This window comes from Astatotilapia calliptera, chromosome 7 (assembly GCF_964374335.1).
Source record: "Astatotilapia calliptera chromosome 7, fAstCal68.1, whole genome shotgun sequence".
NCBI lineage: Eukaryota > Metazoa > Chordata > Actinopteri > Cichliformes > Cichlidae > Astatotilapia > Astatotilapia calliptera.
This window is the reverse complement of record NC_137428.1, coordinates 47,796,597-47,819,825: the sequence shown is the minus strand read 5'-3', so window position 1 is coordinate 47,819,825 and position 23,229 is coordinate 47,796,597. Positions and strand designations below refer to the sequence as shown.

Sequence of the window (23,229 nt, the reverse complement as noted above, 5' to 3'; positions counted from 1 at the left end):
CGCTTCTTCTCCCGCTGCTGCCGCCCACTCCTCCTCCACCATTTGATTATTTTCAGCTCCGTCATTGGTGTCTGTGTGCGTGCGTGTGTGTGCGTGCGTGTCACACAAAACGCATGTGCCAGGCATTTGCTGGCTGGCGGCTGGCAGGCTGGTTTGGGAAATACCTGGTCACGATCAATGAAGGGAGGGTTTTTCTTGGTCTCATAGCGCCCCCTACTGTCCCCAACCAAACTCTGCCCCAACGGCTTACCATAAACATAAACTTAGACCATAAACGCTACATAAAGACAAAAACGGTACAGTAAGAGCAAACAGAAACGATCAGACTATATTTAGTGTAAATATATTTTTTCAAGAAATGAAAAATAATGAAATAAAGAAAGGGAGAAAACGTACATTACCACGAAATTGTGCTAGCCATTATATCACAGACATTTATGTCGGTTATTCGTGGACCATTAGCAGTTTTCTAGAGTACACCAGCACTCTACATGGCAAGCAGTGACCGACACAAACAGACCGGGTGGTAAATAATTCACCTTCAGTCATGACAAAGGGGGCGAAGCTTATGGGGGTAGCAGGGTGGTGGTGAGTGATTTAGGAATATTATTACTTTCTTTGCCCGGATCTCAGTGTTCCTCCATGCGCCTGAACACGAGCAGCAATACAAAGAGAGACAAAAAAGACACCGTGGAAGGTTTAAGTGACTCGTTCGGTGGAATAAAAATAGATCTGGCAACGTTTGGGAGGAAAACCCTGGCCTGGGTCGCCCTCTAGGGGGGAAACTCTGCAAAGACAAGAGACAACCTGTGGACAGGTCTGGTTTGTATTTAAAATAAGATAAGATGACCTTTATTAGTCCCACAGGTGGGAAATTTGTTTCGTTACAGCAAACGTGCAAAGTTATGTGCAAAGTTATGTAGCAGAAATTAGAAAACACTGGAATGCAATAAAATAAAATACTATATACAATAGAATAAAATAGAATAATATATACAATAGAATACAAATGCTATATACAACTCAGTAAGAAAATACAACGCTTATTTGTTCCTGCAGCAGCTGTGCTGCAGTAAAGCAACCAGAAAGAACATATTAAAAGATGCCACATTTATATAATGATCGCTTTTGAATGCCGGATCATTCTTTCAGTGTAATTTAAATGTTCCTCCACCTTATACTTGGATCGCATTTCAAGCAGTGAGACAAGCTGAATGTTGTGTTGCGCTCCTCTCTTAACCTGTAGGCTTATATTTTCTTGTTTTTAACCGTTCGGACGATTTGATTTTCTCACTGTAAAAAGCTGCCACAGACGATTCAGAAAAATGGAGAGTTTGAGCGCCCCCACTGCTTCAAAACATCCACCTACACACACAGCACACGTGTTTTCACATGAGGACCTGTAGCGCCCACTGAGAGCTTACTCCGTGTGCATGTGTTTGTGTCTTGAATCTTTATTAGAACAAGTTTTGAACGGTTTTTTTCCCGAACACATTTTAGGACTTGCTTTAAAGTTACTATTCAACTTCAAGAAGCAAGATTAAACACATAAATACATGGTAAAATCTATTTAAGATTAGAAATCACGACAGCCATGCACCAAGTTAGGTTTGCTTTAGAGATGGACTGAGGTAATCCAGTACAGCTTGCCTCGTGTGTTGCTTCAATTACAAGTAAAACAACGTACAAAACCCTTTATCCTCAAAAATTCAGTCACTAAACTGTGAATCCAAACAACTGACTAGAGGGAGACGGTTAAATGTGTGTTAAAAAATAACATGTACTAAAACACCAGTTTCAATTATATTCAAGGAATAATATTCCTTAATCTTATCACAAGCACGGGTTGTGCAGGAAAGGCAGTCATATCAATGGTGACCACAGTTCCACATTATAAGGTGAAGTATTTAGGCAAAAGCCAAATCACAACTCTGGGCTTCAAGGACAAACACGCAGATGAACTGGGGCTATATCAAGCACCAGTAAAGGCTTATAAGTTATTATGTTGAACTGTAAACCAAAGTTTGTAGTTGATCCTGAGACTAAAAATATAAAGCTAAAAATGCACAAGTTGCCCCTTCTTATTACGATGCCTGTATGCATGTCTCAATGTGCCTAAAAGAAGCACATCCTCCACCACCTGGGTGTTTAAATAAAGTCTGTATTTAAACCAGGCAGCAACTATTTATATTCCTTTCTATTACTGAGAGCCAAATTCTACCCTTTTCTTCTTCAAAGCTCTGAGACACACACACACACACACACACACACACACACTTACCCGATTGGGGAGGGGAAGACTGATGCAGTCATATAGACAGGGGAGAAGGCACTCATGTGTATTCTATTTGTAGATGCCAGAAATCGTGGGCTAAATTTATCCCGTCTTCACTCTGGTTTGGTACAGATTTACGAGAGCAAACAGAAAAAGGGAAAAGGAAAGGCAGGAGGGTAGAAATGCCAAATGAGATGAACAGGTTTGTGAGTGAAAAGGTGGTGGGGCAGAAAGAATGGAAGGAGGAGAATTCAACAAGCTTGGAAAAGGTTTCAAAGTTTGATTCAAGTAGTGCTCTGATAAAAATCTGAAGATTTAGGGTGGAGGTGTTTTGTGTTATCCTGATGTGATACCAAATTTGCAATCTGACAACAAATACAACAAAACCTTATAGTTCATACTTCCATACAAGTTTATCATAAAAATCCAATGAAACTACTTCATTGATTCATACAAAGTAGCACAATCAGCCAATTGAAATTAAACTCAAATAAAAAAAAGAAAACCAAGATTAAATAAAACAGAAACAAAAAGCATTCATTAACATGTTGCAAAACAAGAGGATCATCATCTTTTTCTACTACAATCTGACAAAAATATTTATCGGTTACAACTTGGCAGTCTTTTGTTCCACAAAAATACACAGAATAATGTTTAAAACTCGAGGGGCAAAAACACATTTACATTTTTTTTATGACCACACATGAGAAGAATACAGGAAGTAAATGCTGAAGTGGCAAGTAGAAAAGTCTGTTTTCTGATGTTCTGAAGGCAGAATTCCCCTCCCCTCCCAAAACATAGCAAATAAAAATCCTCCGTACAAGTTAAAAAAATAAAAATAAAAAAAAAAGTTAAGTAGATGAAAAATAGTCCGTGGTGGTGTGGGAAAAAAATCCTGATGTGATGCAGTTCTATGAGCAATATGTACTCTGCGTTTGTGTGTCCGCCTCAGTAGATCCGGCCTCGGCTCCTGTTGCCTCTGCCTCCGAAACCTCTTCCGCGGCCTCCTCTGAAGCCACCACGCTGCTCTAGAGTGAAAAATGTCAAAAACAAGCAGGTTAGTGTCATATTGGACTTCAATCACGTTGTAAAAATGTCTTAACATGAGTGTGGCAATGATCTGATGGGGAGTTGTGTGTCACAAACACATTTAAAATGTGCAGTTTTTCTCCAGTAAGCCATCCTTTTACCTAAATGAGATCCTGTTGCCCAACATTGATACGTAAACTGATATTTATTGTCAATGTACTATGAACTTATTTGTACAGTAGTGTAGGTATTTGTAGACAAAGGGCAGGATATTTGGTGGTGGAAATGTTCTGACTTACATTAGACTGTAGTCAGAGCAGTACTAAGCACTGTCATTGAGCAGTCTTTGGCTACATGAACTTCAAATGCAGTATATCTTTTAACTGTATACTTTCTCCAAGTGGTAGTGTACAATCAATATCATGGGGCTACACACAGTTTTGTTTTGGAGTGTCTGGGTAAGTTGCATACTAGTAATTCTTCACTAGCCAAAGATGTCCACAAAATGACCCACATGTGAATTCCACTCAAGTTAAGGGTTCCAAGATTAACCCAAAGTCTGGGCAGTTATCCAAAGTTATACTGCAGATTCCAGATACAGAAAGGAAATTCTATTTGTTTCCTCTACTATAGCTGTCTTGACATAAAATAAATAATGTCAACATGTGACACAACAGTGTAAAAACCCCAAAGTGCCACCAAACACTCACCATAGTTAAAGTTTCCAATGGAGGCGCTGTACTTGCCACTGGGAGGATTGTAGATCTGTCGTGCGTCCCTCCGGGACTGAGGAGAGATCTGTTTTTTTGTGCTGCCTCCTGATCCCATCTCCTCAGTTGATGGACGCTTAAGCCTAAAAACAAGAAGAAAGGTATATGAAGCTCCAATTCAGATTCCACACATCAAGCCTCACTGCTACATTACAAGTATTTCTAACATCTCTGACTAGAAGTAACATTAACAAGAAGGAGGAGCTGACTTACGCTACAGCCTCTGCCTTCTGTACAGGTTTCCAGGACAGAGTGACTGTGCTCTTGTATGATGGAGGGTTGTGGAAGAGATCCTGCAATGGAGAAACGAAAAAAAAAGAAGAAAACAAACCCAACCAATTAGAAGACAGAACACAGCAATCAGCAAATTACATTTTATTCATCTGGTTTATTAACTGACCACAAAATATAAGCAACCTAGTGTGGTTTATTAAATTAGACAGGCTCACGCCTTACCTTGATGAGGACGTTGATGTTGTTTGTGATCTTGAGGGCCACCACTTTGATCTTGTTCTGATTACATAAACACAACTTAGTCAATGATACTTTACAGCAGGGCTGTTGAAAGAACAAAATTACCCTTTTCTGATCGGTCATTGATTGCTTAGTTAACTAGTTCCTAGTATATTAAACAATTACATGTCAGCTGACAGATGTTACCTCTTCAGTCTTTAGAGCATCTCCCGTCTTTCCTTGCAGTGCTACTCGCAGCTGTCTGATGTAAACTTGCAGGCCTCTGGCAAAATACTGTAACCTGTAAAACAAAGTACATTTAAATTTATAGTGACTCTATTAATTTAGTCAAAAGTGTGCTGATGATCTACGTCAAACACAACAGACTTGCTAAAATTCACACTTCGTGTAAACCATTTGATTTTATCAACAAACTGAGTTGATTCCTCACCTGATCTTGAAGTCTTTAAGGCGCTCAGCGTCCACTTTGTCAAGAAGGAAGTCTGGCAGCTTCTTGCCCAGCTGGTGGAAGCTGTACAGGAGACACTCTACATAGCTGAACTGTAGTTTGGGTTCCTCGCTTGCCGAATTCTCACCATTCTCCACTTCTTCTGGAGGCAGCGGCATAAACTCCTAAATAAACAAAAAAAAAAAAAGTATGAAAAATAATGAAAATATTATTTGGATTAACGCAGCATTTGTCTGAGGAAGCTCAAACTTTCATGGTGATTTGAAATAAATGAATACAATATTAGACTGTTCCCCATTCAGACACTGGAAACATCTGTTAAAACAACATTTCAAACAAATGATGTGCCAGCATGTCAGTGTTTTCAGACAACTTTTTAATAAAAGGAGTTTATTTTATTGTTATTTAAGTACATGGGAAGAGCATTCCTTTTTTTTATTATATTAAACTAGGTATTGAGAATGGTTTAATTCTATTTATATTGGTACTGACGACTACATTTTGGGGATCGTATTGTCACTAAAACAGACCATATCCTCCTGAGAACCAAGGGGGAAAAAAAAAGAAAAAAAGAAAAGAATTTCCCCACTTTTTGGTGATTTCCTTCCTCTTTGGAGCTTAAAGAGGCCACCCAAACACATGCGATATCAATGGAAAGCCCAAGATGTCCTCTATTTAGTACATCAGGACTAAGCAGGGTAGCTCAAATGAGTCAAAAGATACAGACCAAAAGCAAATGTCCAGAGGACATAACTGAATAGGCTGATTATCAGGAGGATATGGAACAATGTAATCATGGAAAAGGAAAGAGCAAAAACTGACTGACCAGCCTGCATAAATGTTAACATAAAACAAAAATTAAAAAAAAAATAAGAACGTTTCAGAATCTGAGAGAAACTACTGGTGGACTTGGATGATTCTGATGCATTTCCATGTATTCCTTATTCAGTCCAAGTAAAACAGGACAAGTCTTTCTTACCAGCAGCTTGGTAAACAGCATGTTGAGGTTGGCCTCCAGCTTTTCCATATCTCCACAGAACGGACTCATCTCAGCCAACAGCTTTAGCACCTACACAGAGACAGAGATAGAGAGAGCTTAGCAGATCTCAGTGTAATATGCATCGCTAATGAGAAGCATTGTTACATGGTGCAGACTAATGACCCATTAGCAACATGCATTTGGCTAACACCCCTAACAGGTGGCTGTCATGCTGCCTTTGTTTACTACTACAACTACTCACCAAATGTCAAAAGTTATGAATCTTGACCTCACACCAGTCACCATATTTGTCATGCCAGTCATTGCTGGGCTGAGCTGAATAAATACAACCTAGAAAACTATACTTTGTGTGCACCGCTACTGACCAGCAGAAATTTGGGGGTAGAATTACAGGTTTTCCACCAGAAAAGTCTGAGAGGGTGTGATCTGAATGTGGTTGAGGAAGTTTGTTGTACTCAACATAGTGATATCAATTTGCGCTTGATAGGTGCTCTGTCATCTTTAGAGATCACTGAGAGAGGGACACCCAGCAGGTTGATTTCCTCTTACAAGATATAAATACTGATAATACACAACTGTATTAATATTAAACTAATTTCACAACATCCACATACAACTACATAAGAGTGAGCGTGATACACTAACCAGTATTACATTTTAAACTCACTTCAGGATCACTCATTTACAGTTAAAGGTACTCACTTCCAACTGAATGTCCAACTCAGCCACAGGACTTGTCAGGGCGCTGAGGTTTGGCAGGACGTGTTCACAGAAGTAGGTTACAAAACGTGTGGAATGGACATTTTTCTACAAAAGACAAAAAAAACCCAAAAAAAAAACATGACTAATTATATAAAGTAACATAACTCAAAGTAAAAGTACATTTTAACTGAATAGACCATTGATTTTAACACCTCTGCTTTAAAGTGCATAAGTTGTACTTACAGAGAACAGTGGTAGGGCCTGGCGTGTGCACTGCAGCAGGCGGTCCACAGTGTCAGGGTCAGCTGGGTTGAGGGCCTGCTCCAGGAAAGCTTGCTCCACCACCAGCTCCACCAGCTGCTGCCTCCCATTTACAGTCTGCAGTACCCGTAGACCCGACACTACACGCATCAACAGCACAAACTCCTCTCCTGTCACATCCTCCATCACCTGCAGAGAAGAGAAACAACTTCTCAGAATGTGTTCTTGTCTTGTTATGCAAAAATGTTCATTTGTGACTTGTTGCAACTTGTCAATTTTTTTTTTCCTACAGCCAACCTAAATTTGGTCAACAAAGATTTTTTTGCAATGCTAAATGCATGGTCCAATACCTACTGGACAGCTATACATGCCAATGAAGGACTGGGCCATATCATACCGTTCACGTTAATACCGGTATAATGTTGGGCAACGATAAGAAAATTAAATATTGCGATAGAATATGGGTAAAACGCGCATGCGCAGTGCCTTTGTTTTCATACGCACATGAGAAGGGCGAAAGCGGATTGTTGAATGAAACGGATGAACCAGAATTGGTTTGTAAAAATGCTGCAACTTCAGTGGTGTGGAACTGGTTTAGCTTTCGTCCATCAGATACACGACAAAGCACTATTTTTGGTAGAGCATGTTAGCGGGCCGTCGTTATTAAAGTGTTTTTTGGAAGATACGGCACACTCAAAATTGGTCCTTTGATTTACATTTAAAAAAAAACAAAAAAAAAACAAAAACAAAAAAACACAGCTGCTTGTTTACGTGTTTACTCGCCCTTCTCTACGAAGGACCACTAAGGGTAGCTCAGTTTCGATGAAAGTAGCCAATAGGCAAGTGAGAGAAACTCACCTCTGCTTTTTAAGGTCATACCCAAAACAACTGCACTTAAATGGATTAAGCAAGGGTTGAGGGATTCACATCGTCACAGGTTACTCGATGTCAGTAATTAACAAAACAAAGACAAGATCATCAGGCACACCCAAAACAATCAGCACTCTATACACACCCCTAGTCTAGACAGCCACGTGTCTTCTCATGTAAATTACCCTTGTTACATTCAGACACAGAGCAACGATCACTCGTTAATCAGTTCTACACTATCTACAAACCTTCTTTGTTTCTGCAAAGACGTACTCCTCCACCTCCTTTGTCATGACATCCTCTGGCAGGGTCTTCAGTTTAGTTGACAGAAACTTGATGGCCCTTTCTCGCACTATATCCTCTCCCTGCAGGATCTGAGAGAAGAGTCCCCCAAGGGTTCCTGAATGACCAAGAAAAAAAAAAAAAAAAAAAATGTTGTGATATATATGGAGTGTCCTTTCTGAATAAACATTTAATACATGTGTTACAGCATGATATTACGCACAAGTAAATAAGTAAATATATTCTCAGGTAAATGTTTGCACTCCAATAACCCAGGGTTATAAGCAGAAAAAAAGCTGGCAAGGTGAACAACGTCCATTTTAATAATTAAAACAGGCCTAGCTGCATTTCAGTTTTCCCCCAGGGGAAAGAGAAACTCACCCCTGGCATCCATTTTGAAGATAGAAATAAGTGCTGCATTCACTTGGTTAAACTCAGCCGTATCATCTGAAAGCACAAAAACGTCAATAAACATTAGCAGAGATAAACAATACTGGTGGGGTCTGAGTAGCTTTGTGAAATCTGAAAAATTGTTACCTGTCTGAAGAAGCTGAGTGAGAATATCTGCAACTCTGGGGATGTTGTCACCAGTTGCAAAGCGCGGGAGCTCTTTGATGGCCTGACGTCGGATCTGGTCAATGAAAAGTACACAGAAAAATAAATAAATAAAATAAAAATGAATATCGGGAACACATTCAGTCCCTGAAAGATCCCCAATATCAATCTGGAAACAGGCAAATCAAAATTTGTAGCTACTGTTGGAGGTATTTAGATTCATGGCTACATATGTTAGTTAATACTCACCGAAACATCCTCATCTTCACAGAGATCTAGTTGGGCATTAATAGCTGCATCTGCAAGTTCAGGAAAGCTGCTGAAGAACTTGGGAATAAACTGTGCTGCCAGACGCTTCTCCTTGGGGCCACCCTTCACACCATCCACTATTACCTGGTAGGCATCTTTGTGCTGCAGAATGATGGGACATGGCAGTCGTTACTTGGGACAATAAATATACCCCAAGGTTAAGTATAGATCGAGTTAAACTCTGGGGACATGGGGATTCGAGAAAAACTAAAAGGTAAGAAATAAAGAAATAAAAATGGCATACACGTTGAAGGAGCACAGCATACTAGTCACTTTCTTTGTTGTTCTACCAACAAAAATCGGTTAACTGATTTTCAAAAGTCAATCTAATGATGGGTCTGGGAAAAAAAAAAAATCACAAAAAGTGATTACAGTTCTGTAGTTTTCAGTTTATTTGCAAAATGGGTTTGCTTATTTTTTTAAGTTTACCTCACTTAATCTTTTCAGCTTATTATATGAATAGTTATTAAAATGAAATCACTTTGTAAAAAAATCTAGCTCAGTCACAATAAACATATGCACCCCAGATATATCCAACATATTTTTTAAGATGTCAAAATGTTTAATAACGCTTTCATTTAGCTTTTTAATTTCTAAAACCTGAGCTTTATCATGGTTTCTGTATATGACCAGAATGTCCACGTATAGGATAACATCCTAAATGAGATAGATCGCGGTGAAATTTGAATAAAACTATCGCCGCTTCCTATTTGTGGCCTAAGTGAAAAAGTGTTTTGCGAGTGGACAAGTTTAAAACTTCATCTTGAAAATAATGAATGTAGTAGTAAACTTGGTTTGGCTTATGGATCGCCACGGCGAAGCTATTAACATTAGCCCGGTCATTACTATAACTAGCTGCAGTTAGCTTAGCACACACAAACAAATGTTATGTAAACCAGAAAAGTTATCAACGTTGAAAGTAAAAGAATACACTGCTGCAAGGCAACATGAAAATGTTCAGTTTAAAACGTACAAGGTGATGTTTATTTACCTGACTGAGGTTGTCCTTGGCATCAGCAAGGATCCCGTAGCTACGATAGAGATCCTCAATTGTGACCGCCATCAGCGTGATTTCAAGCGACTGCTACTCACAGATAAGACCTCTGAAAAATCCACAAAGTAAAACCCGTCGCAGGTTGCTTTTGCTCCGCGCCGGACGACTGCGAAACAAACAACGCCGTAATGTGGAGAGCTACCTTGTCGGGAAACGGGACGGAAAGATGAAATTTCAAGAAGCCCCTGAATGAATACCCCTACTGCCTGTCTTCTTCGCGCTACTCTCTGGCGTGCTGGCTAAAAAAAGCTACGGAATACCGAGTGCAGCGCATGCGCGGGTTTGGCCAATCGCATAGCGTCAGCAGGCACGTGACACGAGTGTGCGCCAAATCGATGCGCAGTTAAACTACTCATGTCAAGAAGTTGTGTGGTCTGTGGCCCTAAACTAAGCGTAAACAGATAATACATTAACTAATAAGTACGGGTAAAGTAATACTATTTTTATTGGTATAATGCCCCTTATATATACATATTTTTTTTGTTTTACACTGCTTGTATAGGCAGTGTAAACACGTTTATGTTTCTTTTAAAAAATATATATTTCTAATCAGCCACACAAAAATTCTAGTTGCACAAAAGGAAGGAGGCAGTGGTTTAAGGCTGAATGCCCATCGGTTTGTAGCATGTATTTGTATATGCCCACAAGGCAAAGTTACAGGTCTTAATTTAGTCTTTGGAAATAAAGACCTAGATTCATAGAGCTTTCTTTGTCCATCCGTAGCTAGTTTTGTGGCATACTCAAGGTCAGGTCTGTTGACCAGTTGTTTCATTTCTCACTAATGTAATGATAAGAAAACACAGATCACAACAGAAAGTCAGTGCAAATAGTTTTATTGAACTAAACTGGTTGCAACAATTATGTACAAGCAATTATCTGGCAGGAAAGAAATGCAGTTTTATAAGAATCTGATTCCCGCTCCAAACTGGACCCCGTCACATATCCTGCAAAGACAATAAAGAATCATTGAAATGTAATTGAAAGACAATTATTAGCTTATTTCTGTTGCACATCATTACAACTGCAATGTAATACAGATTTTTTTTAAGTAATCCATTTCTTAATTTTCCCATAGCAATGTTCAGACACAGTTTCACACTTGTCAAACTTAGAGTAATAAGTTCTTTAGTGTCACATTTAAACAGATCTGTAATGTACAGTAAATTAATTAGTGACGTTAAAGAAACCACCACTATACTTAATTTGATTGCGGTCAGTTAGAATGTGTTGTTCTTTTCAGACTAAAATTCATCATTCATCATCTATTTACAGTGATTCTATTGGCCTAATATTTCTTTACAGAAACCGTAAATAAGTCCCAATCAGCTTAGCTTAGACTAGCTGATAAAATTAGCATTACCTGTCTCCACTTTGGACTCCCATGGGAATGCAGTAATTCAGCTCAAGCCTGGCAATGTTCCCCAAGCGCAGCACAATGCCCAGTCCATATGACCAACGTATACATTCAGCCAGTTTCTTCAAATGCGCTTGTGGCCCCTCACCTGAACAAAAATGTACATATGAACCCAACCATATAGGCAAATGCATGTATTCATAATCTGAGCAATACTTGTCCTAACAACATAAAATCCTAATCCGGTCTTGGTAAAAAATAAGCATAAGAGAGAGATAAGATAAGATAAACCTTTATTAGTCCCACACGTGGGAAATTTGTTGCAGAAAGTGGACAGTGCAAAGTTACAGTAGCAAAAATTAAGAAAAACAATGGAACAGGATAGGATAATAAGAATAAGATATTATATACAATAGAATAAAACACTACGTTGTCAGAAGAATTACACATAGTGCTCATCTGTTTTAAAAGCTCACCATAGTTGAGGTTACAAAGGTTCCCGGCATTGAGGAAGAAGTGGGTTCGGAAGAGGTCACCAAAGCCTCCCATGCCTGGTCTGAAGGGTAGAGGGGTGTAGAGGTGGAGGCCTCCAGCCCAGTAGGCTTCTCCCCCCAGGTAGTCACCTGCCATACCAGTAAAGCCAGTACATAACCTTTCAATTAATCATCAAACTTCATTCTGGTTACCAAGCAGCTTATCTGAGATAATGCCTCACCTTCACTCTGTGGGCCCATACTGTACATACTGAAACCCCTGATACTGGTGGGGCCACCAAGATAGAACCTAGAATATCAACAAAGTACAAAACACACAACAAATTTAAATTAAACTGAACTTTATATGTCTTTTGCTAAAGCAATTGGAACAGACTCCAGCCCACCCACAACCCTGAACTGGATAAGTGGAAGAAAACGATTGATGGATGGTTTTAGGGATAAGACTAGACAGTTTAAATTTTTGAGCCACACCAGAGTCAGACAGTCATTAAGGGAGGCAGATAAATCTGCTTTGAATTAGTAGAAAAAGATCCTATTTGTAACTACAGACACCACCCAAGTTTCCCATTATAAAAAGTGGTCTTTTAAAGATTTAAATGCTAACCATTATAGATGTTGGACAGCAACATCACTTTCAACAGCCTAATTTACAAAGCTCTAGGACCATCAAACCTCTGGTTAGTAATGCCAGTGTGCTGTGAGTTTTTACCTGTCTGCTATACTTGTCGGCTTATCACCAATGGGTAGAAGCAAACCACCCCACAATGAGGCAGAAAGGACCTGAGGGAAAAATTCAGTGTTTAGTCAAGCTGAATCAGCAAAAAGAGGCCAGCCGTTAACAGGCCATTTTTTCCATTACTTTATTATTGGACATCAATAATCATTAATCATATATAGTAAATGAATTGGCTAGTAAAGCTATCTAATCAGCACAACAGCCTTTTTAACAGGCTAATTTTAGGGAAGATTTTGTGGCAACTGACTGAAATGTAAAATGAAAAATCTCACTGAGTCCCAGAAGAGTGTTTTGTTGAGCTGGATCTCAAAGTCTTCCTTTAAGAAACTGGCATCTCCCCCAGTGTAACCAGCAAGTTCCTACACAACCACCAAACAAAATGTCAAGCTTGTGTATGATAATAGTCACTAACTTTCTACATAGCATTTAAAATAGATCTAATTTAGTGGTGAACAACAAACCTGATGGATCTTCAACAGACCACCCTTCCTGGGAAGGATGGAGGAGTTTCTGGTGTCAATCACCATACCATGCTGCAATTCAAAACATCATATTTGCAGGTTTATTTCCATGGAGCCTTTGAGAAAATTCAGGCTTTTTCTACTTTTCAAAATAAGCATTTAACTTCACTGTAACCTCACTGTAAAACAAATAAATTTTAATTTAAAAACAAAAAACAAACAGAGAAATACCGAGAGTGAGGACTTCAGAGAATGGCCGCTCTCCTCCCGTATAGGAAAAGAGGCAGTGCGGGCCAGACAGCCAAGCTCTCTCCATACTCCTTCCCACTTCAGAGTTTGGCTGGTCTTCCACACAGGAAACTATGGGTATTGATAATCAGATGTCATTTAATAACTGTTGTTTGTATAGAATTCAATTCTGTATAACCACAGTCTATACATAAAAGATGGACAATTTGATATCAGCGATTGATTAATGAAAACCCATTGTGAAAGCATTTTTAGTGTTGATTCCTGATTGTTTAGAAACTGGATGAAATGAACGATGGGTGGATCTGATTGAGAAACAAAAGAACAATGACGTCTGAAACGGTAACGACTGTCAATCACGCGATGACTGAGACACACCCTAAAGCAGTAAGTAGGGGCTGTAATTTACAAAATGAAAGTCTTGTTGTTTAAAATAAAGACTTCAAACATGTGACTGAGCCTTTGAATTTATCAGGAAATTGTTTACCGAGTGAGCTAAATGGCCCTTTTTCCACTTCTACACAATCTAATCAAACTTCTTTTGGCAAGCAGAGGAGACGCCTGCTACTGGTGATCAGGTTTATGGCTCTTCAGATTTAGCTTGACTTTCCAGAGTTTCCAGAAGCTACATTCATTTTTTTTATTAGTGCTGTCAATAGATTAAAAAAATTAACTAATTAATCTCACAATTTTCTGTAATTAATCGTGATTAATCGCAATTACTTGATTGATAGCTGTAATTACACTTTTTCAACTTTATATTTAAGCTTGTAACAGACATTTATGCAATATAATGAAGTCAATGGGGAATAAACACAAAGAATGTATGCTTACACTTAAAGAGAATTTTAATAGTTTTCTTTTAGCACAGGTTCAGTCCTGTGAAATACAATTTTAAAAAAAACAACTATATATGTATACACACACACACACACACACACACACACACACACACACACACACACACACACACACACACACACACACACACACACACAGGGAGTGCAGAATTATTGTTGTATTTTTGAGGAATAATTTTATTATTGAACAACAACCATGTTCTCAGTGAACCCAAAAAACTCATTAATATCAAAGCTGAATGTTTTTGGAGGTAGTTTTTAGTTTGTTTTTAGTTTTAGCTATTTTAGGGGGATATCTGTGTGTGCAGGTGACTATTACTGTGCATAATTATTAGGCAACTTAACAAAAAACAAATATATACCCATTTCAATTATTTATTTTTACCAGTGACACCAGTATAACATCTCCACATTCACAAATATACATCTCTGACATTCAAAAACAAAACAAAAACAAACCAGCGACCAATATAGCCACCTTTCTTTGCAAGGACACTCAAAAGCCTGCCATCCATGGATTCTGTCAGTGTTTTGATCTGTTCACCATCAACATTGCGTGCAACAGCAACCACAGCCTCCCAGACACTGTTCAGAGAGGTGTACTGTTTTCCCTCCTTGTAAATCTCACATTTGATGATGGACCACAGGTTCTCAATGGGGTTCAGATCAGGGCCCTATTTCAGGAAGCCGGACAAGAGTCCATCACGCCACTCTTGTGTTAATCTATGCACGGTCTGAAGCATGTGTGTGGGAATGTATGTGAATGTTTTACTGTTATATCTTATTAGTATTTTAAGTATTCTATCTATTTTATTTATTGAATTTTATTGTTTTATTTATATTTTGATATTGCTAGGGATGATGCAATGATCGGGGACCATTCTTAATTTCGTTGTTCTCATGACAATGACAATAAAGTTTCTGATTCTGATTCTGATTCTAGTGCAAACTCTGAGTAAGTATACCCTGAGTTAACGAAAACTCTGGGTTTTCGGTTTCACAAAGCGAGTTTAGATTAATTCTGAGTGAGTTACTATGACGACACACTCCGTGAAGCTAACCTGCCCCCTAGCAGGTTTACTTCAACTAACCCTGACGTTCTCCGCCTCTTTGTCAGAAACCTGACTGTAGGAAGTGTCAGACATGGCGTGCTCCTTCCTTGAAGAGCCAGTAGATGTTGAAGCCCAAATTCTCCGCAGAGCTCTCCGCCGGGAGAGAGTGATCAGAGCGCGTTTGGACATTTTATCATTTCCTGATGATTTCCTGTGTGAACGTTACCGTTTTTCAGCACAATCTACAATTTATTTGAATAACATCCTCAGGCCTAATATTGCTCATGTGACACATCGTGGACATCCTCTCAGTTCTGTACATATTATTTGTATCGCACTTCGGTTTTTTGCAAACGGGAGCTTTCTGTATAATATTGGTGACGCTGAGCACGTTTCCAAGGCTACCGTCTGTCGGGCAGTCAGGAATGTTACAGTTGCACTGAAACGTCTCCTGTACTCGTTTGTGTTCCCCGGTCATAGACCCACAAGATTTATCAAAGAGGGATGCCACAAAATTGCAGGTAGCAGGATGAACAAAACTTAATTCATGATGTGGTGATACTTGAACTACTACTTAAATTTTACATTTATTTTCAGGGTTCCCAGGCGTGATTGGCTGTATAGATGGCACTCACATTCCAATCATTGCTCCTTCAGTAAATGAAGGAGACTATGTGAACAGGAAGTCTTTCCACAGCATTAATGTACAGGTACATAGTTCCCTGTAGCATTTCAAACTAACAAATTATTTCATTATAGTAATGGATGCTAATTTGTGTTCTCTGCACTGTGAAGATCATATGTGATGCTGCCAACATTATCACAAATGTGGAAGCCAAGTGGCCAGGCTCTGTGAGTGGTGGTGATGGAGGAGGACCCCCACCTGTTTTTCGGGCCTCCGCTTTTTTTCTGTTGGCTATAACGGGTCACATTTGAGCATACAGAGTAAGCAAATATGTACTTGTAATGCTCAGATAATTTCAATAAGTGCTTACAGAGGGGAAATTAATGTAGCCTCTAACTGCAATTGATTTACATTGGACAAACAGACCAAGCACTATGGCTCATAATACAATTACACCTTACCTGTTTGGACTATATTTTTATATTTACTTGCTGCCAGGAACGTTTGGGGCCTGTTGGGTTGCACCTGCGCTCACATCACGTCACAAAATAAAATGTATGAAATAAAAAATGAAATAAAATATAATAAAATAACGTGTTAAATGGGTGGAAATCCCTAGATCAATGTTTAAATTAACACTCACGCATTGACTCTGTCGGCTATGTTTTGCCATGCATGCTCCCTTTCTTTTGCAGCTGTGGCTGTGTTACTTTTTTCCTGCAAAATTTGCATGTTATCGGCATATACTGCCATCAGAATTTCGGCCTCAAGCGCTGTAAAATACATTGACCGCGCCTTCTTTCCCTCCGTCTCCATGGTGACTCGCTTAATCTGTGCTCCACTAATCAGGGCTTTATGTATCCTCGTGCGCGCGCTTAATTTGGGGTTAAAGCAACTCCGCGTTGATTGAACTAATTGTTATCAGCCTTTCTGAAACCGAATATTCCGAGTTGGACAGTTCGGGGTTACTCAACCCTGAGTATCGTTTTTCACTCTGAGTTTTCTAAACCGGCTTCCTGAAATAGGGCCCAGGTGAACAAGGTGGCCATGTCATTAGTTTTTCTTCTTTTATACCCTTTCTTGCCAGCCACGCTGTGGAGTACTTGGACGCGTGTGATGGAGCATTGTCCTGCATGAAAATCATGTTTTTCTTGAAGGATGCAGACTTCTTCCTGTACCACTGCTTGAAGAAGGTGTCTTCCAGAAACTGGCAGTAGGACTGGGAGTTGAGCTTGACTCCATCCTCAACCCGAAAAGGCCCCACAAGCTCATCTTTGATGATACCAGCCCAAACCAGTACTCCACCTCCACCTTGCTGGCGTCTGAGTCGGACTGGAGCTCTCTGCCCTTTACCAATCCAGCCACGGGCCCATCCATCTGGCCCATCAAGACTCACTCTCATTTCATCAGTCCATAAAACCTTAGAAAAACCAGTCTTGAGATATTTCTTGGCCCAGTCTTGACATTTCAGCTTGTGTGTCTTGTTCAGTGGTGGTCGTCTTTCAGCCTTTCTTACCTTGGCCATGTCTCTGAGTATTGCACACCTTGTGCTTTTGGGCACTCCAGTGATGTTGCAGCTCTGAAATATGTCCAAACTGGTGGCAAGTGGCATCTTGGCAGCTGCACGCTTGACTTTTCTCAGTTCATGGGCAGTTATTTTGCGCCTTGGTTTTTCCACACGCTTCTTGCGACCCTGTTGACTATTTTGAATGAAACGCTTGATTGTTCGATGATCACGCTTCAGAAGCTTTGCAATTTTGAGACTGCTGCATCCCTCTGCAAGATATCTCACTATTTTTGACTTTTCTGAGCCTGTCAAGTCCTTCTTTTGACCCATTTTGCCAAAGGAAAGGAAGTTGCCTAATAATTATGCACACCTGATATAGGGTGTTGATGTCATTAGACCACACCCCTTCTCATTACAGAGATGCACATCATCTAATATGCTTAATTGATAGTAGGTTTTCGAGCCTATACAGCTTGGAGTAAGACAACATGCATGAAGAGGATGATGTGGACAAAATACTCATTTGCCTAATAATTCTGCACTCCCTGTATTTAATATATATATCATTCATTTCTAATCTATATTAATTGCAATTCATTTTGCATGAGCAAACAGACTCGGAAAAAAAGGTAAAATATATGCACTTAACATGTTTACTGAACATCTTGAACATTCATGTTAAAAAAAACATTTATCCACTCTCTCTCTGTGTAACGCTTGAGGAGGCACTTCAAGTCCTTGAAATGAGGAACCAAAGCGCGTGTTCTCAACGACATTAAAAGGTCTGCAGTTTGTTGTAATTCACTTGGCAATTGTTTTAGTCAATATGTCCGAGGTAGACTTTCTGAGCCCCCGATGCTCCGTGAGTGGTTTGTCGCAAGCTGGATGACGTGTTAGCCAAAGTCCTAGCAGCATCCCTGACTAGAGTATGCTTCGCGTCAATGTGATATTTTAAGCTGCAAGTGCTTCAGTAAAAAGAAAATTCCTTCTTGCACAATGTGATTGGTTCAGCTGCCCGTCACTACCAGATTTACTGCCCATTTGCGCGTGTGCGAATGTAACTACTTGGACAAACTGCTAGAAATGTGTGGACAGAAACATTTCAGGAATTTTGAGTCATTCTGCCCTCCATACTCCAGATGCGTTAATAGCATTAAAAAATGTTTATCGTGTTAATCGTGATGGCGGCTTAATCTACGTTAACGCGTTAATTTTGACAGCACCAGTTTTTATATATGTCTATATTTATAATATAGCAGTTTCCTTACAAGTAAAAAAGAATAATGATTAAATAAAGGCCTATGAAATGCTAGAGACAACATATTATCCAAGATATATATATATATATATTTATTTTAGATTATGCAAGAAAAGTCCAAACTATGTCTTTGGAGCAATACTGCAACTCAGAAATGAACTTTATGGCTCTTAAAACATTCTTATACTTTCTGGTAGTTTTTCTTAAACTCATCTAATTTGAAATATTACTCAAATGTGTTAATTCATCAAAACCATGTTCAAGAATGTTCCAGTTTAAATAGGTTTAGTTGTACAAAACAGAAATAGGCAGGTATTTACGCTCAGTTCTGCAGATATGCCTCGATCCGTCTCCCGCAGTGAACTCCATGGAAACTGACCTGTGACTTTGTAGACATTCAAAGTGATACTGAAAATGATATGAAAAGTGGAAAACATCAGTACAATAATGCTTTGCAATTACAAAATACACCCACTGAAAGTTACGGCAAAGAGTGCTCAAACATTTACCTACTTAATCCACAATGTCAACAACAGCATAGTGAGGGTACTTACAGCAAGTAGAGAAACACGTATAACATTATGATTTAATACATTTTAAAATATTTAATTTTCTAGACTGAAAAAAATGTAAATTCTACTGTTTAACTTGTTTCTACATTGATATTGGGTGACTCAATACAGGTAATGCCTATGTGCACATCATTTTCATGTCTTACTTGCGTTCAAAGTTTCCTGGTTGGGGTTTGAAGAAAGACAGACCGTATGATGTCTCTTTGGTACCATAGGAGAACTGGAATGTCAGTTTTTCTGCCCGACCCAATACATTGGGTAATTTTAGGCCTAGTACCTGAAATGAAGGAGAATCAACAAACTGATCAGCATTTTCCTAATATTTATAATATTCAAAATACACTGAACTAAACAGCTGCATTAACACACACAGAGAAAAATATACAACACTGCATTACTTTCAGAGAGTGGAAGATGACATAAGCTCTTTTTGGCACTAACCATACTGCCTTCATTGTTTCCAACCATTGTGTTGTAGCTGCCTGTCATACGTCTCAGCTCTGTGACCTCAAAGGTCACATCAAGGCCATTAGGAAGAGCATCCTCCCCTGAAGAGAAAACAAATCAAAATATCTAACTGCTATACATTTACTCAGAAGCAATTACATCAATGCAGTACCAGTAAGGAAGTAGTAGAGTTCTTTCCAGTTACCCGGGTTTGTTTATAAACTTGTATAAACTGATGTGGAGTGTGTGTGTGAGCAAACTGCAGAAGTGCAACAATTTTTTTAAACAGCTTTTTCTGTTGTGTGTCAACATGGTAACCTGCATATTGTAGAGACATGTATTGGCACATTAACCAGCTCCTATAACTCATTTAAACCTTAAGCTGAATCTAGAGACCTGAACCTGAGATCAATGTTGTTTCACTTCATGGACTAAAGGTTTGCCAACTCTAGTTTCCACTTTAAATGTCAGTAGTCTTGGTATTCATATTCTGAATCCAGACAAGTGACAAGGTCAACTTTGGGCCACTGGATGTAAACTGTGAAAGTTGCAGGGTGGTAAAACACTGTTTTCATGTTTGTTACTACACAAGCATGAAAATGTATGTAGAATTAAAAGTATTTCTAGTTCTATACAAGTTAGTTGTGCCTTTTCCAATATGATCTGTAAATTTATGTGTATATCTAGTAACAGCAGAAAATGAACATACAAAAACAGAGCTCTATTGCACAGATTTTGGGGACTAAGCTGTCTTTAACTTTGCTTTAAATATGATGAGATTATCTGTCCTAAGAATAAACTTGTTTTGCATTTACAGAAAGGTGAAAACTGAAGGAAAAACATTGTAATTATGTAGTTATTATGCATTGGTTTTATTTCTCCAGCCCACTTGAGAGCAAATTGGCATGTATATGGCCCATGACCTAAAAGTGAGTTTGAATAATGTATTCAGCATGAACAATAAGATCAATTGTCTGCTATTAGTCAAAACTAACTTGTGTTTATACATTACTGTGACCCAGAAAATTGGCTGGCCATATTTTAAGACAACTGTATTCATAAATACAACATTTCAAAAAGGTTCAGTTACTTTTTCTTGCCACTATATCTCACATGAATAAGCCTGCAATTGGACAGTCATAACTTTTAGATTTATGTGTGGACAACAAGGAAGAGCATGTGAATAGCTGTCTATGGAGTAAATCTGGAATAGTATGGAGAAGAATTTGAACAGATGCACAAAATCTGTGTGTTAATCAGTTAAAAGAATATATTAAAAACACTTACAAAGAAGTATTTAGATGAGACAGGGTGTTAAATACTTAAACTCTAAATTTTGATTGCAATGGTCAAAGTTTAGTGTCATAACTATTAACATTTAAAGCTTGTGTGCATGTATATATTACACTCTATAACAAAAAGAAATATGATGAGTTAAATAGAGATATGAATGAACAAGCATTTGCTTCCTCCTATGTCTTTTTGAGCAGGACATGGTCAACATTTTTCATCACGAGAATAGGTTGGCTTTCTTCCATTTCTTCTTATACGTTTGAGATAAAGACTTCATTGTAATATGTCTGATATGTAATCATAACAAAGTCATTTTTGAAGACCACACAGTGACTGCCAGTACCTCGTGAGGTGTCGATAACAACTTCAACTTTTCTGAAGATCCCGAGACGCAGAAGCTTCTGTCGCGCTTCATGGGACTTTCGCATAACCTGCACAACAGTTTGAACCATGTGTTACAACTACTCACAACCATAAGCTGAACAGGAAACAATCATTTCACACATATTAATATGTACCTACATCAATCAAGTTCTTTGCCTGGAAAACATCTGAGATTTCATAAGTCAGCAGGTCCTCTTTGGTTCTTCCAAGCCCGTCTATATGCACTTGTTGAACCACAACCTGAAAAACAGAGAAGACAGACGCACAAAAAAATGGTAAAGATCCCAAAGAGAAAAAAATATACATTTATTTATATATTTGTATTTACATAAATGTTATTATTTAGATAAATTGGCTAATTGTAATATATATATAAATAATACTAAATAATATTAAAACAATGATATTGTCAAGAAAACACCTTTTTTAAGAGTTATCAAGCAGAGTGTAATTATAGTGTAAAGATGGGTATTGCAATGTGACAGTGGTAATCAGAGTACGTCCCATTTACAATCTGGCACAGAATAAACCTTACATCTTTATTTTCAAGAACTTCTTGTTTCGGCTCTTGGTCCATCTCCGGAGCATCAATGTCGTCAGCTTGAACTCCTAACTCTGGCCCATGCATGGGCAGAGGGTCTAGGCTCTGCAGGACATAGTAAAATGGATATATTGGATAATTGGATATATAATTACTTCACAGAGTGTTTTACTGAACAAACAAAAATGACTGTGAAATTAATTGTGCATATATGTGAATATGTGCATAGAATCTATTTTATTTTTACAGGGTGATTCAGGCTTGGGGCTCTATATACTGTTGGGGACATTGAGGTCAGGTCTGTGGAAATACTTCTAAAAGGTTAAGGTTTCATAACGGGAATTACAATAATTTACTTTTCTTTTTTTTTAATTTTTAAATTAAAAAAAAGTTCTCCATCATTTCCAAAATTCAGATGAAAAAAATCAAAACAAATATTTAAACTACTTACAACCAAAACTGTAAAAAAATTTTTTACAGTTTTGTTGTTGTTATTACTTATTAAAGCAAGTCAGTAAACTGCATCTATCTGGCTCAGTTTTAAAGATATGGTATCATCGATAAAACATGTGAGACACTAGTTATCCTATTCACATATGACCCATTTATTAATAAACCCATACCCGCAGCCCTGTACTAGATAAATACATAAACATAATAAGTACAGCAGTGGGGGGGGAAAAAACAACCCTCACTTAAGTTCATTAAGCACACCAAAGCCTTTCAAACTGCAGCAAAAGGAAAGACACCACTAGCATGCTATGAGTCTAAAACACACAGTTGGAATAGCTTCTTAGCATTTTACCGTGGTTAATAAAAAACTACAACTTGTGGCCTGAATGAATCCAGTCTCTGTACAGTGAGCTGAATGCCTGAGCCTTGTTTGTATCTTGTTGAATTACAGTGCAGAGGGCCTCTCACTCCAGCAGCCGCTCTGTCAGATAACTCACTTAAACACAGACACGGAGGTCAAAGTCCCAGCTCGCACGTTTAGCGGAGTTTTGCTTACCCTGGCATGGACGGTACCCATGCTGAGCTCCGCAGGGCGCTGTCCCAGCAAAAACTGACGAAACTTTGAGACGAAAAAGATAAACTAATTTAACCTACAAGTCACCGGAGAAAGGCGAGGGTCCTCCGTATAAGGACGCGGACATGTCACTTCCTGACCACGCCTTCTACCAGTGCGCGTTCAAGACAACCACGACGGATAAAGGGAAAGCAGTCAAACTGCAATAAATACAGTCGTTATTCCACAAAAACTGTTTTACTGCGGTTCTTGTGCTAGCAGAAGTACTAACAATCGTGAATATAATGTTAAACATGAACATAGATGTGGATAATGACAGACAGAGGTCATTTCAACA

General features: G+C 38.7%; 2 protein-coding genes across 3 annotated transcripts; both read right to left on the bottom strand.

Annotated features, from left to right (window-relative positions):
- Window positions 1-2,669: 2,669 nt before the first annotated feature.
- api5 (apoptosis inhibitor 5) lies at window positions 2,670-10,291 on the bottom strand. The gene is made up of 14 exons (XM_026175119.2): window positions 9,967-10,291; window positions 8,916-9,077; window positions 8,649-8,742; window positions 8,493-8,558; window positions 8,078-8,229; window positions 6,942-7,148; window positions 6,699-6,803; window positions 5,976-6,065; window positions 4,979-5,160; window positions 4,735-4,828; window positions 4,531-4,587; window positions 4,288-4,367; window positions 4,015-4,157; window positions 2,670-3,303 (listed from the first exon to the last, which is right to left on the bottom strand). Exons 1-14 carry the CDS (start codon window positions 10,036-10,038, stop codon window positions 3,224-3,226), a joined length of 1,584 nt encoding a protein of 527 aa, XP_026030904.1. The 5' UTR covers window positions 10,039-10,291; the 3' UTR covers window positions 2,670-3,223.
- A 554-nt stretch (window positions 10,292-10,845) lies between these two features.
- On the bottom strand, window positions 10,846-23,192 carry samm50 (SAMM50 sorting and assembly machinery component). Of its 2 annotated transcripts, none has more exons than XM_026175124.2 (15): window positions 22,875-23,192; window positions 21,860-21,970; window positions 21,463-21,564; window positions 21,284-21,371; window positions 19,642-19,748; window positions 19,347-19,477; window positions 18,949-19,036; window positions 13,309-13,437; window positions 13,078-13,149; window positions 12,889-12,975; window positions 12,590-12,660; window positions 12,099-12,166; window positions 11,860-12,006; window positions 11,390-11,531; window positions 10,846-10,973 (listed from the first exon to the last, which is right to left on the bottom strand). In XM_026175124.2, the coding sequence occupies exons 1-15, from the start codon at window positions 22,893-22,895 to the stop codon at window positions 10,928-10,930; spliced, it is 1,410 nt and encodes a 469-aa protein (XP_026030909.1). In that variant the 5' UTR covers window positions 22,896-23,192; the 3' UTR covers window positions 10,846-10,927. The 2 variants fall into 2 exon arrangements, with proteins under 2 accessions (XP_026030909.1, XP_080159905.1); XM_080303779.1 differs by having other exon boundaries at window positions 11,860-12,016; window positions 12,100-12,166.
- Window positions 23,193-23,229: the final 37 nt, after the last annotated feature.